At 29.7% G+C, this 25,390-nt stretch overlaps 1 protein-coding gene and 1 long non-coding RNA gene across 2 annotated transcripts; one reads left to right on the forward strand and one right to left on the reverse strand.

The window, feature by feature from the left end:
- Positions 1-3,452: 3,452 nt before the first annotated feature.
- On the forward strand, positions 3,453-5,894 carry LOC148202604 (uncharacterized). The gene is made up of 2 exons (XM_088110448.1): positions 3,453-3,614; positions 4,779-5,894. The coding sequence occupies exons 1-2, from the start codon at positions 3,518-3,520 to the stop codon at positions 5,567-5,569; spliced, it is 888 nt and encodes a 295-aa protein (XP_087966574.1). The 5' UTR covers positions 3,453-3,517; the 3' UTR covers positions 5,570-5,894.
- Positions 5,895-17,371: 11,477 nt separating this feature from the next.
- Positions 17,372-19,426, reverse strand: LOC148202605 (uncharacterized). The gene is made up of 2 exons (XR_015785160.1): positions 18,049-19,426; positions 17,372-17,607 (listed from the first exon to the last, which is right to left on the reverse strand). It is a non-coding gene; the product is annotated as an uncharacterized LOC148202605 (long non-coding RNA).
- Positions 19,427-25,390: the final 5,964 nt, after the last annotated feature.

Raw genomic sequence — 25,390 nt, forward strand, 5'->3', positions numbered from 1 at the left:
TTTTTTAAATCTACCACATTCTTAAATTTAACAAATCTCTAGAGTTCATATCATTGTACCTTTCTTTCTGTTAGGTTTGTAGATATGAATGCTTCATAAACTCTGTCCCATCTTTGAGGTTTCTTTCACATATCCTTTTCTCCAAATTTTTCTAAGAAATGAGGAAAAAAAAAATAATTAGAGATGCATTTTGTTATTTAATTACAAGTAATATTTTAGGTACAGCCACCTGGATCAAGTCTGATAAAATATTTGCTTTATTAAAAATGACAAAAATGAAAAAAAAAATTAAAGTATTTTTTACGAAAATGAAAAAAAAAACTTTTAATTTTAAAAAATTAAATATTTTCCAAATAACATTATATAAATATTTGATAAAGAAAACATTTTATATGTAATAAAATGTATAATAATAAAATTACATGTCTACTTTTTTTTTATGAAATATTATATGTCTACCTTTGTTTTTTTGCCAAATATATCTTTTGTATGTAAAAATGTCTAGCATTGATCAAGGACAAGAGGTTTTCAAGCAGAATACATGATATTATGAATTTTAACTTATAATTGTACATACAAAAATTTGAATAAGTTTTAGTGTCTCAAAAAGCGAACTGTGTTAAATAAAATTAGTATCTTCAAAATATTTTTAGTGTTTTCATATCCAAATTTAATAAAAATATATAAATTTAGTTTTGACTTCTTAATATATTGATTATGTTGACATGTTAATTTTCAGTGTTAATTTAATATATATATATATATATATATATATATATATATATATATATATTAACAGAGTTAATTTAAAAATGATAAAATTAAGTTAATATATTAATTAAATATTAAAAAATAAAAGAGTTAAAATACTGATTTTAACATAAAGGATTTTGGATGTGAAAAAACCTATTCAATCCTTAGAAAAATACACATAAAATGTCTTGTGTATTGTTTTATGTGGTTAATGGATCTTAAATTAAGAATGTTATTTTTGAGAAGTGTTACTGAATTTTATAAAACTAATTGATAAAATATTTTTTTTTATATCTAATTAATAGAATGTAATTGGCTTAATTACCTACTTAGTCCCCATGTTAGGAGGTAATTTTCTGTTTAGTACCCGGTTTTAAAAATGTAGGCATTTGGTACCTATGTTTTGAAATTTGTATCAATTCAATCCTATCCAGTTAACGGCGTTATAATTGATGCGAGAAATTAAGGACGTTAATGAAGATGCATTCAAACACATTTGATAGCTATTCCACCCAGGCTATCATTAGCGTCCTTAATTTCTCGCATCAATTATAACGCCGTTAACTGGATAGGATTGAATTGATACAAATTTCAAAACATAGGTACCAAATGCCTACATTTTTAAAACCGGGTACTAAACAGAAAATTACCTCCTAACATGGAGACTAAGTAGGTAATTAAGCCAATGTAATTTATTGTTAGAAGTGTTGATGAAAAAGCGAGACGTTATTAATATTGGATGAGAAATGCACCTCCCATACAGTTTTGTCTTTTGAATGAGAAGTGATTGAAAGTGAGAGAGATGGTACATCACTTTCTTTCCAACCTGGAATTCTCAGAATGCCACATGCTTCAGCTTTCTCCTTATTTCTCATCTTACTTTTTAGCTACTCGCTTTTAATGTATACCACAATCTCAAATTCATCTGCTTTTTCACTTCATTCATCTTCTTTCAACTTTTCTTCTTGTCTTTCTCAGATCAACCATGTTACATTTATAGGTCAATTTATCATCTGACAGTCACAAGTGTTCAATGAAACAAGTAAACGTTTTTTCTTTTTCTTCATCTTCTTATGTATTTATAGTTATCCTATGTTAAAAGACATCATTCTTAATTGTATTATGTGATTGGGTCTTTTATCTTACATACACACGTTAAAGGAATTATAAAATTATTTTAATCATTAGTATATTTTTTACCACTATAAACTTTTGACGTCTCAACTATAATTATGATTATGATTGACATTTCAAAAATTATTAATTATTTGTCATTATATGTGAATTTATTAAAAAATAAAATAAAAAAATAAAAAATATGAATAAACTCCATAAATTTTATGATTTACTTTAAAAAAACCACAAGAAACTCTAAAATCCATATACTTGTTATGTAAACATTATCGCATTCATAGCGACACTCTCATTCATAGTTAGAAATATAATATATTGAAATCTACATCTTTGTTTTAAATACGAAAGTTTAGGACCACAATTTAAACCCATGCACAAAGGTTTTATTAAATATTTAAAGGCATTAATCACTTTGATATATCTAATGATATATTTTTAAAAGTAAATTAAGTGAGTTATTAAGAGAAAAATATATACATAAATTAATCTTGATTTCGAGTGATTTTAAGAGATTTTAGATGTATTGAGACAAATATTCGGATAAAAAAAATTAAGGGATAGAAGGATTACTTTGTACTATTTTTAATGTTGAAATTAAATCTATAAATAATTTGTACTATTTTTTTTATAATTAACCATCTATCTTTCATTTAGCATCTAATTAATTAATCAATTCATAAGTTATGTAATATTTTATTACCCATCCCATACTCCTCAATCCTAACAAGAATGAAAAACATCTAATTTTTAGTAGTGTTTATTATAATTTATTAAAAATGATTAACACAAAGAATAGTTAAAAAACAAATAAAAAGAACAAATATTTTATTAATTTAAGGGTCTTATATTCTTACATATATACATAAGAGATAGTATTTTGTACCCTTTCATTAAATTTACTATATGTAAAGAAATAAATGACTAAGTTAAATGATTTTTCAACTTCTAGTAATATTACCAATCGAGGAACATTAATTGATGACAAAGAATTGTCCTCCCTTTTTCATTACCAAGAAAAGACGTATATCAATGTTGTTCTCTTTTCTTTTCATATGCTAAGAAATTCTAAAGCATTCCTAGCTGGATGCAAAAATATTCTTCTAAAACCCCAATTTGAAAAAACCAACCTAATTTATGAGGCTCATTTATTAGAGCGAACACCGATCATACATTCTCAGCTACAAAAACGGTGTTAAACTCTAAAATCTTGAACACACTCCCAACTACCAATAATGTTCACTAACTAAATCTAAACTCTCACATTCACACACAAAAATGCAGTTCAACACTTAATGCACAATGTCAATTCCTTCATACAATGTAATTACTTGCTACGTGGTTGATGATTAGTCTTGTTGAAAACCTAATCAGTCACTTTATTAGGGTTTCTTTCTCAACCACATTTTCTCATGATCTTGTCTGAAGAGATAAAAGTCAAATCAACAACATTTTTGGATTGTTATTGCAGCATGATAATCACAGATGTGAAAATGTAATAAATAATAATCATTTAATGCAGAGTGAAAACAAACCAGGTATTATAAATAATGAAGGTATGGGGCAAGTGTAACTCAAGCCTTCACACCATTTTCCATTTTCAGCATTCCTTGGCACAACGTGGTGTGGCTCAATGGGAAAACATTCTCTGCTAAACGCGATTTTGCGTTTTGGGCTTGTCATCACCTTCTGTTATGCTGTTGCTGCTGCAGCCACAACTGAAGTTTCAGGTTTCTGGTTTTTCCTTTTCAGTAATAATATTCATAACAATCATAAGAACACGGGCTTTTATTAAGTTTGGTTGAATAATTTCTGAAATAGACTGACTTGATTGTTGCTATGTAATCGAGTTTCAAATCACCACGAAAGAAAGTTTATCATGAAAGAATTTTTGTAAGATAAACTTTCTAATTCGAAACTCGATCACAGGGCAACGATCAGCTTAATCTATTTCAAATATTATTTCTCCAAATTCGGTAAAAAAACAGTAATAATTGTTATTGTAATTTCTGAAATAGACTGACTTGATTGTTGTTATGTAATCGAATTTTAAATCATCATGAAAGTTTATCATGAAAGAATTTTTGTAAGATAAACTTTTCGATTCGAAATTCGATAACAATCAGCTTAATCAATTTCAAATATTATTTCTCCAAATTCGGTAAAAAAAACAGTAATAATTGTTATTGTAATAAATAGTTATTCATTTTTATGTAAGTAATATGCATTCTTAATTTTCTCATGAATAATTTTAAAATTTTGCTGATAATCCTTCTACTTTCTGACAAATGTTAATCAGTACTTAATGGTTAAAAGATCAAAAAAGTCTTTTTATTAAAAAAAGTGTTATAATATTAGATAATTATGTTAATCTTAATGCAATTAAACCTATATGGTTGAATAAATACATTTTATATTCTAGACATCAGATATATTACTATTTTTTTTTACAAAGTAATTGTTTTTTTTTAAATCTACATTGAGCAAATGAAAATTAAAACTACTGATCAATACATTGTCTTTGACTGATATTATATTCATTATTGTCACCATTCAATTTAATTTTGCACCCGAATGCATGTGATCATAGAGAAAAACTGGTCCTACGTACACTTTTTTTTTTCATAACATTTTGAAGATTCATTTTTTCTTTCTTCTATCTCTCTTTATCATACTTAATTTATACCTGGACTAATCTTGTTTACTTTGTGTTATAAATTTAATCATATAATGATTTTTTTAATCTATTATTTTATCACTAATTATATCACGAGACTTCATTGAATATTTAACTTATTTTATTCATCCACCTATATGAAATTTAAATTGATTATTTCATAAATATTATCCCTGTTAATTATCTCATGTTCTTCTGCATTTTTCTTATATATCAGGGACTGAAGTTAACACAAATGGGAAGCTTGAAAGTGAAGAGCTGACAAAAACAACCCTAAATGAAAACTATGGAGAGGAAAAGTTCTTTTTTCACCATCACAAACCATTATTCAAGAAACCTTTCTTTAAACCTGTTCCAAAACCAATTCCATTTGTAAAACCCATTCCGGTTTACAAGCCTTACCCTAAACCAGTTCCAGTTCCGGTTTACAAGCCTAAACCAGTTCCGGTTCCTGTTTTCAAGCCTCATCCTAAACCAGTTCCTGTTTACAAGCCTAAACCAGTTCCAGTTCCGGTTTACAAGCCTAAACCTGTTCCAGTTCCGGTTTACAAGCCTAAACCTGTTCCAGTTTACAAGCCTAAACCAGTTCCGGTTCCTGTTTTCAAACCTCATCCTAAACCAGTTCCAGTTTACAAGCCTAAACCAGTTCCGGTTCCGGTTTACAAGCCTCATCCTAAACCAGTTCCGGTTTACAAGCCTAAACCAGTCCCAGTTCCGGTTTACAAGCCTATTCCAAAGCCGGTTTATAAGCCAATTCCAAAACCTTTTGTTAAGCCAATTCCAGTTTTCAAACCAGTTCCAGTTCCAACACCATTTCCAGTGATTAAGCCAATTCCAAAACCTGTACCTTTTTATAAGCCAATTCCTGTTTTCAAGCCAGTTCCAACACCATTTCCTATCATCAAGCCTGTGCCAAAACCAGTTCCTTTTGTTAAACCTATTCCTATTTTTAAACCCATACCTAAACCAATTCCGTTTTTCAAACCTATTCCGATACACTTCCCTTGAAAACCATAGTCATGATTCTTTATGCCTTCAAAAACCCTAGTTTGTAAGTTTCCACTTTACCCCAAAATTGAGAAACCACACCACATAAGATTATAGAATCTTAATTATATGAAACAATGTCATGGTTAGAAAATGTTATCCATTCTATTATTTGCATTATGGTCACGCCTGTTCTAAGAAATCAATGGCGTTTCTGTATAAACCCTATCCCACCCATGTTGTGCAGTGTGCTATGCAGTAAATGCATTTGTTTCAATAATGTTGTATATCAGTTATGTGTATTATTCCAAGAATAGAAATAACATGTTTCTCTATTTTTGGCTTAGCTATGCATTTTTGATATTTTTTGTGATTCCCCTTTCAGCTTAGCTTGATCACATGCCATTAAAAAATTGCAGCAATCCATAATTTTAACACTTTAAAATTAAACTAAATTTTTATTTTTCGACAAAAAGGAATAAATAATAAAGAAAGCATGATACTTGTAAAATTAAACTAACTTAATATTTTGTTATTTTAAAATTAAATTATATTAACTTTAAGGGTTGGATATCAGTTTATAACTTCACTCTCTGAATCGTTTTGAAAATGTAGAGTAATCAAATGCTTTCTTTGTGATATGTGTTGAAGGTGGAAAAGAAAAGTTATATCTAGGTTAGATAATGCATAATGAAATATGCTCGCATGCATATAGAGTATATGTAAATCGAAAACAATCGTATAATTCAAAATATCTTTGAATGCACAATATTTTTTTGCTTTTGTTTTTAAATATATAATGGCATCAATGATGAAGAAATTCGTGGTCAATTATGCAGAAAATTTTCTACTATCATCTATATATCTAAATAGTTTTTTTAAGAAGCACATGAAATATATTTCATATGGGAATTAGTTGCACGTATTCAGCAAACAAAAGTACTCATACACTCATGCTTGATTTCAATGAATTAAATTTGTTTATCTTTTACAATTTCTATTCGTCCAATAAAATTATACAAATGGCTTTCTGATATTCTGACTGGTTTTTGAGTATAATTGTTTATCAGAAAAAAGAAATATTGATGTAAAATTATAGAAGTTTTAGCTACTATTTTTTACTGATATATTGATATAGAAATATTTGGGATCGTCTAATTCATAAACATTGAGAAATAGCAATTTTGAGTTATTAAATCTGACGGGTGTAATATTATAGTACAACCTGACAAACGAATTCCTCAAATGAACGACACTATGTATATTTAGAACTTCTCTGTAATTTATGTATTTACTTTCTAATGTACAGGATTGAAACACCTTTATATTCGATAAATCTTTTAAAGATAAAAAAAAAAGATTTATTAATGTATGTTCTTTCTTTTTCTCTAAATGAGTGATTGAACTCAGTTTGATTACAACCACTCCAATTTTTATGTATATGTCTGTAAAAGCATAGGTTACACAATCACAAGAATGAAATCAATAGCACAAAAATATTCCAAGAAAAGCTATGTTGGGGTCTTATAATAAATGCTGATATGTCAGAGGAACATTCTCTTTTTTTCTTTTTCTCTTTATAAGAATTGAGATAATATTATTCCTTTTTCGATTTATATTTATTATTGTTGGTAAAAAAAAGTTAATATATTTTTCGATTTGTATTTATTATTGTTAGTAAGAAAAAAAGTTAAAGATGATTTTAATTTTTAAATTTTAACACTAAATTTAAATTTTTTTTTTCAAACTTTAATATAATTTATTTTTTTAATTTTAAAAATAAATAAATATAATATTTTTAATCAAAATGTTTCATATGAAAATTTGAACGATTTACGCATATACATTCCGGACTTAACAGTAACTTGAAACATTATTTAACATGGAAAAAAATAAATAATATCGATGAATTAAGAAAATCATTCATCCATTTTAAAAGTTTAAAATTTAAAATATATCAAAATTTAAATATAAATAAATTTTAATTTTATGTCTAAATTTATCAACTACAAACATATTTAAAAAAAAATAGTAAAAAAGTCACTTTAAAAATAAGAGTTATATATAAGAGAGAAGTGGGTAGAAATTAATTATAATTATGAAAATGTCTACCGATTGCTTCTCTTCCATTCATAATTTTTTAATGATAAAACAAACCAAATAATTTTAGTGACCGAAATCACATTCGCAATAACTTAAATATGTGATTCGAGATATTCTAATTAGGTAAGGGAGAAATCCATTTTTTTAAATAAATAAAAAGTTTATATTCTAATTAGGTATTATTATGCTTGCCTCACATTGAATAATATCACTGTTACAAATGTTTTTCCTATGTTGATTATTTTCAATAATATCATGTAGACAATGATTTGTCTATGACTGCACTTTGACAACTTCAAGTAATTTGATAAAGTATATATTTGACAACATTTCAAAAGTTAAGATAGTAAATTTCTATACTTGTCGTTGTTAATTAAATGAGCTTTATTATTCTTTACTTTTAACTTTATTTGCATAAATAAATCTGTAGAATTTTAATATTGATATTTTTTTATAATTATAAATACATTAGAAACATAATGGATCTTGACATTTTTTTATTAAAAGTTTAACAATCACACCACTTAATGTCATTGTACTTTTTTAAAATTAAAAATTAAAATAAAAAATAGTTAAAAATATTAATTCTTGATATTATATTATTTGAAAAGTGTACATATAAAATATTATTTTAATTTCAATTGTTAATATTTACTGATTAAATTTTATTTATTAGTTATAGTAAAATAATTTAATGTGTGAAAATAATAATTCTTTTGATTAGAGATATAAATTAATTAATTAAAAATTAAAAAAAAACATTTATATAATTAAAAGAATATATATTTAAATAAAAAATAACATTTAAAGAAAAAAGTCAATTAAATCTTTTAACTCATCTAACTATAGTGAAGTCCCCCCTACTTCATTACTCACGCTGCAACAACAAACGGACCGATCCTTTCTTTGCTAAACTAATTGATTAAAAGAAAATTATCAAATTTCTTTTATATATATATATATATATATATATATATATATATATATATATAAATTTATCACTTATTTTACTATTGAATATATCAAATTTCTTTTTACCAATTATACAAACTACAAATTATCAATGAAAATATTTATCAATATACAAATTATAATTTATTAACAAATTTTATCAATAAATTTATTATTGATAAAAAATATCCATTAATAATTTAAATTCTAAAACCTATAAGTAAATTTGTGTTCACCATAAATTTATTTTTATCAGTAGAAAGTAAAAATTAATAATTACAATTTTTTTATAATGAAACTATATAATAGAAAATTAAAACATATTTATCTCATTGTATGATATTCACAACATTAATAATCCTAAATCCTTGTCTTCCATTTTGTAAACACATTGGAAAACTTGTTTTTATCTCAACAACATCGTAACATCTCAAAAGGTTCCATTCTATTAAAAAAAAAGCCATGTTCTTCATATACTTTTGATGTATTTTTGCACTCCTATTATTTTGCGACATATTTATAAAGTATCAACCCCACCTAATGGCGAAAAAAATAAGACTGTCAGTAAAGAAAAGAATAAAATTTAAGAACCCTAAATGAAAATGACAAATTGAGACGGAGAGGGTGATGGATGCTTCATTGTGTAAAGGATATTTAATGCACGCAATTTTTCTTGAATTTTGTTTTTATAACGTGTTTCGGTATAATAGTTGAGGTCGAGATGCGAATTCGATGAGTCACGTCCTATCCTTTCAACAATGTAGTTATCTTTACGTCTTCTTCTTGCTTAGAAATCTTCAGACAGAATGGAGCGGGTACCAGACACTCCGACGCTCAAGTCAGAAAAAGGGAATGATAAAACTTTCTTAGTCCAATAATAGAAGAAATAATATATCCTCCTCCTCTCTCTTGATATTCAGAAAACGTACCTTTTTTCCTTCTGGTTTTTCATATTTAACCTAACAGTAAGATAAACCGTTTACCTGAAAATCCGGTTGGTTGGAAAACTTAACTACTTGAAAAACACAACCGCTTAGTTGTACTTGATATTGGGTGTAAGACCCATAAAAAAAAAATCTATATATATATATATATATATATATATATATATTTATAGTAGTAAATTTTAGTATTTTATTAGTAATAATAATTTTAATGGATATAAAATTGTAAATTTTGGATATAAAATTATAGTAATTTTAGAAGGAGAGGTTCAAATTTTTGGTAACTTATTTAGTAAAATTTTTTTAAATGGAATAGTAAAAAGTAAATAGTAAATAGTAAAAAGTAAATAGTAAAAATAAATTTTCAGCATTAAGATTCCTTAGCATGGAAGAAAGTAGTAGGTAGAAATTAGGATCAGATTTGGTGAGAAAATGATTGAAATATTATTTTTAAATAATATTAAAATAATAAATAATATTAAAATATTAATGAATAGTAAATTTTTTTTTTACTATAAATAGCCATGGGAGGGAAGGGTATTTTGCACCAAGAAAAGAGGAATCAAGTGAGAGCTTGAGAAATAGAGAAGAAAGAGTTAGGGAGAAATTTTTAGTTGCAAGAAGAGTAGAGGTTCTGAAGGGTTTCGGGGAAACAAATTCGGAGCAGGAGATTAAGTCTGGAATAGAGGTAGGGGAGCTAATCCTTCTTGTATATGATTTTTTTATCCATGTTATGATAATGAATATGAGTTATGAGTATGTTAAAATTTTGGTAATGGTAGTTATCTATTCACTTATATAAATTTAGTTTTCATTATTATAATTTCTTATTTTCGAGTTACTGTTGTGAAAATTTTCTATTAATTGTTTTCACCGTTGGATTTAGCTAAAATTTTAGTATGTGAATCCTAAGACCTATTACTAAACTTTGACCGTTCAGATTTGAAAATAGAAGTCTGTACTTGGAGAAATAAATACTGCAAGTTTGAGTAAATTAGTCACCCTGTAGTTCTGTTACTAAGTTGTCTCGGTAAAAATATAGATTTTGACCTATTTAACCGTTAGATCAACCTCAAAATTTGATATATGATTCTTAGGACATATTAATACAATTTGACCGATCGGATTTGTAATTGAAGGTCTATGTTTAGAGAAAGAAATTTCGAAAGTGTGAAACAATCGGATGAACACTGTATTGTTGTTCTTAAGCTATCATGGTACAAATTTCATATATATTTCATCTACCGTTAGATTGAGCCCAAAATTTAGTATGTAATTCATAAGACATATTAAGTCATTTTGACCGTTCAGATTTGTAATTAAATGTCTGTGATTAGGGAAATTAGTTCCGCATTTTGAGTATAACCGAAAACCACTTAAAATTCTGCACCTGAGTTACCTCGGTAAAAACCTCAATATCTATCTAGTTAACCGTTGGATCAACCTGAAATTTTAATATGTAGTTTATAACAAATAGTGAATTTTTGTGACCATTCAGATTTGAAATCGGAGTTACCGATTTAGAGATATTAATTTCGTATCTTCTCAGGGATCTCAATATTGCTAAATTTCTATTTTTTTGATATCTATATTAAATTTCGGTGTTAATATTATATGCTGTTGTTTAAAATCTGTAAATAAGAAATTTGTTAAAAACTAGTTGAGGAACACTTTGGCTAAGGAAAGACTTGGTACTTAAGTTGTCCATTGTGACGCACCTCTCTTTCCTGGAAGTCTACTCGACAAGTTTTTGACTTAAATCCTATTGAACAGATTTTGTACTGTTAAATTATTATGCAATATATGTTGTTGGAATGGAAATGTATGATTAATTCATGTTATTATGGTAGATATGAAATTATGAATTATAATTGTGATTATTGCATTTTATTATATTGCAATTGAGTTTATGCGTCTGAACATGATATGAGTATTATGGGGAGATTTTGTAAGGATATAATGTGAGTTGAGGAATATGAGTATGGTATGAGTCTTGTGGAGAGATTCAATAATGTTATGGTATTTGTGTATATGTTGATGTTGAGAGTCCCGTAGTTGGGGGTTATCCTGATACTCTAATAATTATCTAGTCTCAAGTAGAGAGGGATGAATTATGTGGTGAGAGGAGCAGGAGGTCCTGGTCTATGTGCCTGTTTTGGACATAGTGAAGGGACTATCCTTGTGGGTGGTATGGAGGGCAGGATGTCCTGGTCTATGTGCCGGTTTTGGACATAGTGAGGGGACTAACATTGTGGATGGTATGAAGGGCAGGATGTCCTGGTCTATGTGCCGGTTTTGGACATAGTGAGGGGACTAAGAATGGCATCACAAGTGGGGAAGCTTTCGTTGAATTACTCAACAACATATCGTCGGGGATAAGTGTATATTGGGTATTGTGAAATGAGTGTCTATTGGGTACTGTGGTGTCTATTGGGTATTGTGAGACGAGTGTCTAATAGGAACTGTGGTATGAGGGTGTCGAACATAATTATTATATGATGTTTATATCAAGGTAATTATACATGTTTTATAAATGATTTGTTGCATGTTAGCTCACCCTACTTGTTTGTGTTTTCTTTTGTGTTTGGGTATGTGCGATGATCGTATAATTCGTTATACGGGAGCAGATGAAGGAATGTCGTCTGAAACAATACCAAGGAAGAAAGAGATCGAAGAATAAGTTAGAAGAATTCAAGTTATATTTAGGAGTTTATAGTTGAAATCTGAGTTTAAAATATATCAACTGTGAATTTTTAAGTGTGAGATTACGGGATGTTACCGTAAATGTAATGTTACAATATATAAATTATGAATTATCCAATGTGGGATATTGGGATGTTACATTAATGGTATCAGAGCAGTTCGTCCTTAGGATGACCTCTGTGTTGTGGGTCTTCCGTGTCTTCTCTGTGAAGAATTGAGTCTAAATGGTATAATTTACCATTTCCTCCAAATCTAGATAGTAGAGTATTATGTCTAACTACTCATGACTTTTACCATAGATGATTTTCCTTTCTTAATTCTGAGGGTTTAAGGAAAGATATTAGAATTAGTTAAAGCCTTGATAGGAGATATAATATTAGAGTTTAAGTTTCAAAGGATGAGTGAAGATGTTGGTGTTTAGAAGTAAAATTTTTAGAAGTTTCTAGAACAAATTAATAGATGAGATATCTTAAGTTTCACAAAAAGGAGTTGAGTTCAAAGGCTAGATTAAGAGAAGCTTTGGATAAGCATGAATGTAGCAAGGTTTGAGAAATCAGTTTGGTTTAGTATATCAGTAACGTTAGAAGTCAGAAGAGAAGGAAGTATTGATGAGAAACAGAGTGGCATTGTGTGAGATTGGTAACATGGATTGATGTATCAGCGATGATTGGAATCTGAAGAAAGAAAATGGTGGAAGATTTGAAGATAAAGTTTAAAATAAAAAGGGATAGGAATACTGAAGTAGATTAAGAATAAATCAAATATTAGACAAAGAAGAGTAGATGAGAAGTTGTATAAGGCATAAAGAGGATTGAGAGAAAGTTTAATAGGAGGAGAAATTTATAAGTTAAGAGAACACGAGGTCTTTAGAGAAGAATGAAGTATTGGAAGGATTCTAAGCTAAATGGATGATTAAAAGGAGATGGTTAGATTTTTTTCAGTAAATGTATTAGAGATAAGATTTGAGAATATGTGATTTTTGTATGAGGAGTAGTGGAGAAAATCCAGGTACGAAAATTTTGGCTTTCGACTTATGCAAATATTTGGTATTTTTGATAGGATTAAAATGTCATGATTTACGGTTGTAAATTTTATTGATTTTGGGATGTTAAAGTTAGTAGAGGTAGTGTAGGTTGAATTGATATTATTATGAACATGGCAAGATAAGGAAGAAGAAGAGTTTGGAAATAGATAAAAAGGAGGGTTGCAATACTAATGTGATTAGGGAATTAGGAATAATTAAGAAGTTGTAGGTTGTGATTGGAGCAATTTCATCAGGCATAGTTATATGGTAGTATTCAAACCTCAATGGTGATGTAAAGGATAGGTAAAGATTTATATGTCGCACCTTGATCTCTATCAAGTGATGTGTGTGAGTGAACTTGTTGATACTTACTTTTAGTTCGCATAAGATAAAAATTTTAGATTTAGTTAACACTAAATATCCTGGGGTATGGTTTTGATCTCGGGAAGCACGTTATAATTGAGGTGGGTTGTGGTTGATTGCCCTGATAATCTCTCTAGATCGTTTAACTTATGTGGCATAAGTGGTTTATTTAAATGAGTAGGTGCAGTATTGATAAGGAATCTAGTTAGTTTTAAATTCGGCCTTATTGAGATTAAAATAAGTGGTTTCAGAATTTATAACATTGTTGATTGAGTGATCTGTTGAGTCTTATCAGAGATATGCAATTGTTAGGTACTGGATTAGAGACAACATTAAGTTTGTGAATTCATATTAGCTTAGGATGTGGGAAGGTATTTTGAGGACAAGGTTTATATTCCTAAAATTTGGAGTTTATAAGTTAATTCTTGAAGAATGTTTTAACTTAGACTAGAAATGTTTGCTAGGAAAATAATTACATGAAGGTTGAAGTAATTTGGAGTATAATCTTGAAATAAGCTTGATTATTCTAGTTTTGTTAAATATTTCAGAAGTGTTTATCAGGGAAAGAAAATAGTGGTTCAACATTTAGTGTGGGTTAAATAAAAGATGAGGATCAATATTTTAGGGATATCTGACCAATGCAAGTGAAGGATAGACATTATAGTCTAGGGTATGATCGAAAGGATGGTTTGGTTCAAATATGTTTTTAGAAGTTTATGGTCTTCAAGAATTGTGAGTTGACTGTTGTAGTTAAGGGTGAAGGCAGTATTACCGAGAATCAGATAAGTTCATCAAGGACGAGTGAAGGAAATGATGCATGATCTTAAGTGTGGAAGGGTTTATATGGATGTTATAAAGCATACTCAATATAGGTATTACTTTTGGACAAGTTCTTGATAAATGAGTATAGAAAAGAAAACATAAGGATGAATTATTTAGTAATAGTGTTTTGGACTCCGTGTAATCATTAGAGTAATTAGAAATTTTACGAAAAATAGAAGTATAGGGTAAGGTGGAGCAATCTAGTATAAAATTTTGGTAAACATAAGTGGCTTTTGGAGGCGTACGATTTCTAGGAGTGGAAACTGTGTTGAGAAAATATAATGGAAAGTTGTTACGGAAAAAGAATGATTCTTAGAGTTTTAGAGCGTCATGGAAGTCTTAAATAAGGATCTCTAAGGAGAATCACTTTCTGATTATAGTAGGAATGAAAAGTTTTCTCTAATCTTGTGATTTATAGTTTATGAGTGATGAGTTCTTTTAAAACATTAATGGATTATTTTGAGACTAGTGAGGAATGTTTAATGATGGTTGTGATAGGGCTAAAGTAAGAGTGTTTGGAAGGTTTATGATTTTAATTTTTGTGAGTACATTTCAATTTGAGATGCTAGAAATTTTATACACAAAATAAGTAGAGAAATGATTCAGGTTATGAGTGTGAGACTTTTCTAGTTGAATGCGTTCAGATGAGTATTAAATTAAAAATTTTTATTTTCGAATTTTCGAGGACGAAAATTTTTGTTGTTGGGGAGAATGTAAGACCCATAAAAAAAAAATCTATATATATATATATATATATATATATATATTTATAGTAGTAAATTTTAGTATTTTATTAGTAATAATAATTTTAATGGATATAAAATTGTAAATTTTGGATATAAAATTATAGTAATTTTAGAAGGAGAGGTTCAAATTTTTGGTAACTTATTTAGTAAAATTTTTTTAAATGGAATAGTAAAAAGTAAATAGTAAATAGTAAAAAGTAAATAGTAAAAATAAATTTTCAGCATTAAGATTCCTTAGCATGGAAGAAAGTAGTAGGTAGAAATTAGGATCAGATTTGGTGAGAAAATGATTGAAATATTATTTTTAAATAATATTAAAATAATAAATAATATTAAAATATTAATGAATAGTAAATTTTTTTTTTACTATAAATAGCCATGGGAGGGAAGGGTATTTTGCACCAAGAAAAGAGGAATCAAGTGAGAGCTTGAGAAATAGAGAAGAAAGAGTTAGGGAGAAATTTTTAGTTGCAAGAAGAGTAGAGGTTCTGAAGGGTTTCGGGGAAACAAATTCGGAGCAGGAGATTAAGTCTGGAATAGAGGTAGGGGAGCTAATCCTTCTTGTATATGATTTTTTTATCCATGTTATGATAATGAATATGAGTTATGAGTATGTTAAAATTTTGGTAATGGTAGTTATCTATTCACTTATATAAATTTAGTTTTCATTATTATAATTTCTTATTTTCGAGTTACTGTTGTGAAAATTTTCTATTAATTGTTTTCACCGTTGGATTTAGCTAAAATTTTAGTATGTGAATCCTAAGACCTATTACTAAACTTTGACCGTTCAGATTTGAAAATAGAAGTCTGTACTTGGAGAAATAAATACTGCAAGTTTGAGTAAATTAGTCACCCTGTAGTTCTGTTACTAAGTTGTCTCGGTAAAAATATAGATTTTGACCTATTTAACCGTTAGATCAACCTCAAAATTTGATATATGATTCTTAGGACATATTAATACAATTTGACCGATCGGATTTGTAATTGAAGGTCTATGTTTAGAGAAAGAAATTTCGAAAGTGTGAAACAATCGGATGAACACTGTATTGTTGTTCTTAAGCTATCATGGTACAAATTTCATATATATTTCATCTACCGTTAGATTGAGCCCAAAATTTAGTATGTAATTCATAAGACATATTAAGTCATTTTGACCGTTCAGATTTGTAATTAAATGTCTGTGATTAGGGAAATTAGTTCCGCATTTTGAGTATAACCGAAAACCACTTAAAATTCTGCACCTGAGTTACCTCGGTAAAAACCTCAATATCTATCTAGTTAACCGTTGGATCAACCTGAAATTTTAATATGTAGTTTATAACAAATAGTGAATTTTTGTGACCATTCAGATTTGAAATCGGAGTTACCGATTTAGAGATATTAATTTCGTATCTTCTCAGGGATCTCAATATTGCTAAATTTCTATTTTTTTGATATCTATATTAAATTTCGGTGTTAATATTATATGCTGTTGTTTAAAATCTGTAAATAAGAAATTTGTTAAAAACTAGTTGAGGAACACTTTGGCTAAGGAAAGACTTGGTACTTAAGTTGTCCATTGTGACGCACCTCTCTTTCCTGGAAGTCTACTCGACAAGTTTTTGACTTAAATCCTATTGAACAGATTTTGTACTGTTAAATTATTATGCAATATATGTTGTTGGAATGGAAATGTATGATTAATTCATGTTATTATGGTAGATATGAAATTATGAATTATAATTGTGATTATTGCATTTTATTATATTGCAATTGAGTTTATGCGTCTGAACATGATATGAGTATTATGGGGAGATTTTGTAAGGATACACTACAAGAAAAAATTGAATTACATACAACCAAAATCCGTATATAAGACCCAAAATTCGTATATAACACTTGATTACATACGACTTACATACGGACAAAAATCCGTATATAAAACTGTCGTAGCTACTTTATATACGGATATATCCGTATATAAATTATATACGGATATATCCGTATGTAAATTATATACGGAAAAATCCGTATATAAAATCCGTATATAAATTATATACGGATAAATCCGTATATAAATTACATACGGAAAAATCCGTATATAAAATCCGTATGTAAATTACATACGGATAAATCCGTATATAACTATAATTTTTTAAAAAAAAATTAGATGATCTCACATTCATACCCAATAACTAATAGTTTCATATACTGATAAAAATAAAATAAAACTACAAAGCATAATCAAACATAATCCACATTTTCCAACATAATGTTTGACAGTTGTTGAACAAAAATAAAAAATTCCCAACATAATCCACATTTCCTAGCTTAATCAAGTCTGAAAAAAAAATGTTTGAGAGAAGTTCAACAGAAATAGAAAATTCCCAGCATAATCCACAGTTCCTAGCTTAATCAAGTCTGAAAAAAAAGAAACGAAAGGAAAAGCAATGTCAGGAAAAAACAAATGAGTGAAAGCTATTAACATTAATTGTATACGTAAAAAGACAAACACAATTAGCAGTAACTGTGAAGACAAACACAATTAGCAGAGTGAAGAATGATACAAAGATAGTCTTCATTGAGCCGAAAAAATCATAGTCATCAGAGCAAAACAAAAAGCTATAAAAGATTAAACTGCATTTTACATAGACCACACATTTACCTTAATTTTACAGTCAAAGTTAAGTTCCTAAATTTAATACATTATAAATAACTTAAGTACATTGATTGACAGAAATATATATAGAAACGATCAAGCCTGTGGTTTGGCATTAACCACCTTCCTGAAAATCACTCAATCACCCACACATATATAGAAACGAACAAACCACTCAATCAACACATCCAAAAAACACATACCAATTTTTCATCAAAAAGTCATAGCAGTTATCATGAGTGCAGCAACCAGAGCTTGGATTGTTACATCCAGCATTGGGGCAGTGGAGGCCTTGAAGGATCAACTGGGGGTGTGCAGGTGGAATTATGCCTTGAGATCACTCCAGCAGCATGCCAAGACCAACATCGGATCATTCACTCAGACCAAGAGCTTGTCCTCTGCAACAAAGTGCCCACTGCCAACAAAACAAGCAACCCAATCAACCTTATTAACACCAAAATATGTTCAGAGTTTGGAATTTCAAAATAAATTGTGAAAGAATGATTGATTGCCGATGATTTTGAAATACACACAAGAGCGGGACATGTAAAATGGACACAAACCTCAAACTTCAGGTGACCTAGAAAATGGACCCAAGCAATGTAAAATAAAAAATATATGGAAATTGAAGAACAGTCAAACATAATCCCACATTCAAGTTCTCATTTTTCGCTCCCCGTAGAATAGAGCAAAATTGAATAAAACAAAAATGTATATGTCTGCAACAACTATAATTGCCAACAAACCCAAAGACAACAATCATCCATAACACAACACTGTCAATTACAATAGCAAAGACAATATCTTTTTAGCAGATCGAGAATTAGGTGAAATGGGAACGGTGCTGTACCTAATGACAAAATTCAAGACATCATTTAACAAGACAAAATATAATAAAAAAATTGGATGTAAAAAAAATTACAGTGACTATAAAAAGAAAATTTAAAGTTATGAAGGCTATTTAAATTTTCAATTTAAGTTTTCTTTAATTTTGTTTTCCTATCCATCTTTTCTAATCTTATTTATCTTAGAATTTTAATCATTTGGTTACAAATATTTACTGTTAAGCCTCAAGTGTCAGTGTTGACTAATCCTATATACATGCAAATTAAATTCAACCAATAAAAGACCATAAAACTGATTACTCCCAAGAAAGTCATTTTAAAGAAGTAAAATAAACTAAACTAAAACATTTAGTAAATAGTTACCTTTTTAAGTATCTATAGAATTAAAATTCTTGATTATGATAGATATTTTGAGGGAGAGGACAAAACTCATGACTAATCCCTATAAAATTATTTGTCTCTTACTATTATCAAAAAGATATTTGATGTATATTAAAAAATATTAAATAGATTCTCAAATCTGTAATTGTTCTCATCCTTACATTAGGCATAGAAAGAATGCAATCTAAATCTTGCACATTCAGATGTATGACATGTTGAATCAAACTAAAACTAATTTAAATAACTTCTCCATTTTACACTGGAAACTTAGATATTCAAATTTAGTTCCAATAGCGTGAAACCAAACACATGTCCAATGTAACAATCTTTAAGTTAACGTTCCTTCAAACTTTTTCCTCATGTACATTCGACTTAAGTTACCAATGTCTAGTAAGAAAAGTAACTTCATTGGGAACTAACCTAGTGGAATCAAAGGAGAAAGTTGTAAGAAAAAGACAGTACAAGGAAGTTACATTAATAAGCATGCGGGATGAACACACTAGAGTTGAGTAATCACCACGCAATTCTCAAAAGGCACAACCTCAAAGTCCTTAAATTATACACTCCATATAACAGAATAAGTAGGTGTTTTGGTTGTTGTGGTTGGTGTGCGAAACTTCTAACAGGACCATTTGGGGGTCATGTGGATTTTTTCTTTTTCCCCTTAACTGTCTTTCACCATATTCTATGTAAATAATTGATGTGGAGTGGTTTCAATTGGACACCTACACATATATGAAGTGTGACATTTTCTTGGGACCAAATTCATCACAGACATTATTCTCTTCATTTCATAAAATAAAAATGTTTTCTAACTTGTTTGGCTGGATTTGAGTTTGAGGTGCACACAGTTCTATCAACTATTAGTCACAGGGTGATGGTCATAAAATAAAAACTTCCTTTTTCCTAACCTAGACCTGTATATAGTAGAAATTAAAGTTTAGCTAATGGGTACGCATTGATCAAACCAGTCCACCATCCAGCACCACGTCAAAGTGGGAAGTAAGGCATGGTGCATGATGACATGAAAGAATCACTTGTTGAGAAGGCAGCCCATGAGCATCAATATGGAGAGCACGGCCTTGGGAGCCAAAATTGGTCATGCACATGTGGAAGTATAGGAGTTCAGCACATGGAGAAAGGATGATGTAAAGAATAAAGAATGAAGAAATAAGAAGCTTCAAGTGGAGAAGTGGGGCATGGAGAATGCATGATCGAATTTTAATTTGGAGATGGAATGCAGCTGCCACATTTTCTAACACACACGGCCACCACCAAAAAGAGCACTAGCATTAAAAATGAATTTGGAAGCTCACATGGGCTGTACGGAAAGTGAGAAAGAATATGGATTGTGCAGCAAGCACACGGCACTTCATATGACTCAATAAAAAATATATATAGAAGTGGAGGTGCAGCACGTGAATGATGGGCATTCATTTGTTTTTTTAATTCAAAAGTGCACACGGAAGATATGTCTGATCTATGCGTGGCGTGGCTTAATTAGCAAAAGTGTTGGATTTTTAAACACTTATTGTCGCCATTGATTGGTAAAAAATCGCTTAAGTAGTAATGTCAGCAATTCTACAATTACTCATTACACAAATAACAGAGTAATCACCAGACAAAGACAAATGCATCCAAAACCCTTCTCCCAAATTCATCCAAAACCCTTCTCCCAAATATTTCAATGTATTCTATAATGTTTTATTTATAAATAAATCCATCACTTCAGTATCCCTAACCCTATTTTTATACCCTATAAACTAATCACATATATACAGGAAGAACCTAAACCAGTAAACACAGAATGAAGGTGTAATTACAACTACCACTGGAACACCAAATGATATCACTGGAAATCTCAAAACCCAAACCAATACCAATTCCAAACACAAAAATGCATCAAAATAAACAATAGTCTTACAATTAAAGAAAAAGGCTTCAAAATTACATTTAAAGCTTCATTATCAAAACTTACATGAAACTTTGATTTGTTTGTAGAAGTTCAAGTATTCCCCTGAAACACCTAATGGATAGTAGTAGATAGGCAGTTAGATACACTTATACTTGAAATGGACTAAAGAAAATAAGGCACAGATATCAAGTAAGGCTGAAAAAGGTAAACAACCTATAGATATTATGATAAAAATATAAGACTCAACTTATTGTAAACAATAAGTCATATTATTAACCAAAGAAAAAAAATATTGTTAGTCAAAACACAATGATAACAATGACAGTAGAAAAAAAAAGTGAATAAATTATGTAAAACTGAAATGAAAACACTTCTAGCTTTAATTTTGAACATCTCACTCTCAACTTATCCCTCCCGCTGCCTCCACTCTCGAATCCTGGACAAAATAACCATCATTAGTAAAAAAAAAATTACTTCTGAATGAGAAACATGTTTGGAGAAACAAGCTTCGAAACTGAGATAAGATTATACTTAAAGTATGGTATCAAAGGAACATCAGTTTGATAACCCCATTATGTGTGGCTTTATTCTTTATACTTATAGGTCTCAAACAACCCTTTTCCAAAAACATGCCCAATCCAAACCATATTTAACAAAGTAATTAACTAAACCTAATATGAATGCACTAACCTTGGAAACCCTCGTAGGAGGTGAGAAGATGCAATAGTGGTTATGGAACAATAGCCCGGTCACACAGCGGCTACGGTTTAAGCTTTCACGAGTCCAACAACCTCAACCTAGCTTCTTCTCGAGCTCGCGAATGTCCTCACCTCATGACTCTCACAGAGCCTTCATCGTCGTGATTGACATCACCAAATCATATTTTGCGACTTCATTTGTCCTCGTTACAGCCTTTTCCATCGATTACATCCTCATTTTGGCACTGTTTCACCGATTCAGTCGTTGAATCGTCCTTTTCCACCGAACACGCGACCTAAATCGCATTTCTCACCGAACAATCTTCCTATTTTTCACTCCGCTTCAAATCCTTTCCGCTCCTGGAGTATCCTCGCGAACCTAGGGTTTTCCAGGCGCGTTCCTCCTCTTTCGAGTTCTCTTGCTAAGGCCCTTCATTGAGAAGCTTCGAGAAGTCTAAGGAGCATCTTCTATAAAGAGGGTTCTTCGTTGAGAGAGCAGAGGAAATTAAGACCTGGGGCAAGAGGGTTTCTTAATACAAATACTATATAATTTTTTTTAATTAAATCTTTTCCAGATCCGTATGTAGTTTCGGTAGAAAAGATTCACTTTTAATTATACACACGTTGAGGCCACTACATAAATTTCAGTCTTTATAAATCTTTCCCGCCACAACGCGCCTTACTTACATATCCACATACGAATTATAGATAAATAAAAATCCGTATATAAAATCTATATATAATTTATTTTTCTAAATCCGTATATAAAATCCGTATGTAATACTTACATTACATACGGATTAGAATCCGTATATAAATATTGGTAGGTAATTTCAGTTTTTCTTGTAGTGATATAATGTGAGTTGAGGAATATGAGTATGGTATGAGTCTTGTGGAGAGATTCAATAATGTTATGGTATTTGTGTATATGTTGATGTTGAGAGTCCCGTAGTTGGGGGTTATCCTGATACTCTAATAATTATCTAGTCTCAAGTAGAGAGGGATGAATTATGTGGTGAGAGGAGCAGGAGGTCCTGGTCTATGTGCCTGTTTTGGACATAGTGAAGGGACTATCCTTGTGGGTGGTATGGAGGGCAGGATGTCCTGGTCTATGTGCCGGTTTTGGACATAGTGAGGGGACTAACATTGTGGATGGTATGAAGGGCAGGATGTCCTGGTCTATGTGCCGGTTTTGGACATAGTGAGGGGACTAAGAATGGCATCACAAGTGGGGAAGCTTTCGTTGAATTACTCAACAACATATCGTCGGGGATAAGTGTATATTGGGTATTGTGAAATGAGTGTCTATTGGGTACTGTGGTGTCTATTGGGTATTGTGAGACGAGTGTCTAATAGGAACTGTGGTATGAGGGTGTCGAACATAATTATTATATGATGTTTATATCAAGGTAATTATACATGTTTTATAAATGATTTGTTGCATGTTAGCTCACCCTACTTGTTTGTGTTTTCTTTTGTGTTTGGGTATGTGCGATGATCGTATAATTCGTTATACGGGAGCAGATGAAGGAATGTCGTCTGAAACAATACCAAGGAAGAAAGAGATCGAAGAATAAGTTAGAAGAATTCAAGTTATATTTAGGAGTTTATAGTTGAAATCTGAGTTTAAAATATATCAACTGTGAATTTTTAAGTGTGAGATTACGGGATGTTACCGTAAATGTAATGTTACAATATATAAATTATGAATTATCCAATGTGGGATATTGGGATGTTACATTGGGTTAGTTGGTTTGCGACATCATGGCCAGATATTTCTAACCGCTTATTCTTAATTTGATTTATCAGGATTAAAAGATCCATTTTGACTAAAACTGACCAAACGTCTGTTGACTCCTACCTTTGACTGGGTTGACGTGACCCTGCGAGCTAATGTTGAGCATTTGGTTTAATCAACAGACCATCACTAAAAGACGATCGCTGGATGATTAAAAGACGATCGCGGGATGATTGATGTTAGAAGCGCCAATGATGAGCATATGATATGACGATTGCTCTGTCTAGCGGATGGACGATCGTTCGGGAATGATTATATGACAACTCATTATTGTGTGATTTGTTTATCCTTGATGATCGTTTGGGTTGCCAGTCGATCGACTCAGATATTCTACCATAAGATACTCTACAATACATAAAATATATAATAAATAACGCTTTTTGAAGGGCATGAACTGCATTTAGATTTAATTTATCTTTATTGAGTTAATAATTTCAACAAAGTACTCTGTACATGGTACGAACTCGATTCTACACAAAAATACCACTTTGATATATTTTTTTATAAGAACATTGCGTAGCTAATGGAGATGGAAAACAATGTAATTACATAATATGTAAGTGAGTCAGAGTATTTTAAGTTTTCTATTATAAATATATATTAATTTTTACTAATAAATTAAGGTATATTATATTAATGGATTCGGCTGTGTTAACTTGAAAAAAATAAAAATACTTAACTCAAAAAAACAAATAAAATAATAAGTTGATCCAAACACTTCAAATATTTCTAGAGATCCTCTGTTTTGTATATATTTTATTTTCAATTTTAACTTTTAAGTATTTTTAAATTGAAATAATTATTTTACTAATTTTGTCTTTTAAAGTGACATTTTTTTTAAAATTTAACTAATTTTTTTATTTGCTTTTGTATTTACGGGGTCATAGATTTTTTTTACTCTCTATAACGTATCTGAAAAACCTATCCTTTTCTTATATGTTATAATATATTTGACATACTTGTTTATACCTATTATAATATATCTAATTTTATATAATGTAATTCTGTTTACTTGTAACAGTATCTTCACTTTTTATAAAATGACGTAATTCTTTTACCTATCATATTATGTCTTATGTTCTAAGAGAGACATCCGTCCACCTATCATAATAGGTGATATTTACAACTATTTAAGTGGGAAACGATGTCTTAGCTCTTCTTTTTCTGTTTTGGAATTAGGAGGAAAATGACGTGGGAAGGGATGGGTGAGATTTTTTTATATCTATTCAACACTTAAAGAAACTTATCATATTTATGTAACATCCCAAATTCTCACATTGGATAATTCATAATTTATATATTGTAACATTACATTTACGGTAACATCCCGTAATCTCACCCTTTAAAATTTCCTAGTTGATATAAGTCTATACATGTAAAAATGTTCTAATTATAGTTCTTCTACTTCTCCCTTCCTTGGCACTGAGTGAGGCAACATTCCTTCATCTGCTCCCGTATAACGAATTATACGATCATCGCACATACCCAAACACAAACAAGTAGGGTGAGCTAACATGCAACCAATCATTTATGAAACATGCATGCAAACCTCATATAATAATTATGTCATACATACTCATACCATCATACAACAATCACATCATACAAACACAAACAAGTAGGGTGAGCTAACATGCAACAAATCATTTATAAAACATATATAATTACCTTGATATAAACATCATATAATAATTATGTTCGACACTCTCATACCACAATTCCTATTAGACACTCGTCTCACAATACCCAATAGACACCACAATACCCAATAGACACTCATCCGGATGATACGTTGATGAGCGGTCACGGGAAGTTATGCACTTGTAATGACTTCTACTTCTTCTTTTTTTTAATATACTTTCAAAATACTTCATACCATTTACAAGGTTAATCCCCTCACTATGTCCA

This window comes from Vigna umbellata, chromosome 3 (assembly GCF_029865625.1).
Source record: "Vigna umbellata cultivar VRB3 chromosome 3, Vumbellata_1.0, whole genome shotgun sequence".
NCBI classification, from domain to species: domain Eukaryota; kingdom Viridiplantae; phylum Streptophyta; class Magnoliopsida; order Fabales; family Fabaceae; genus Vigna; species Vigna umbellata.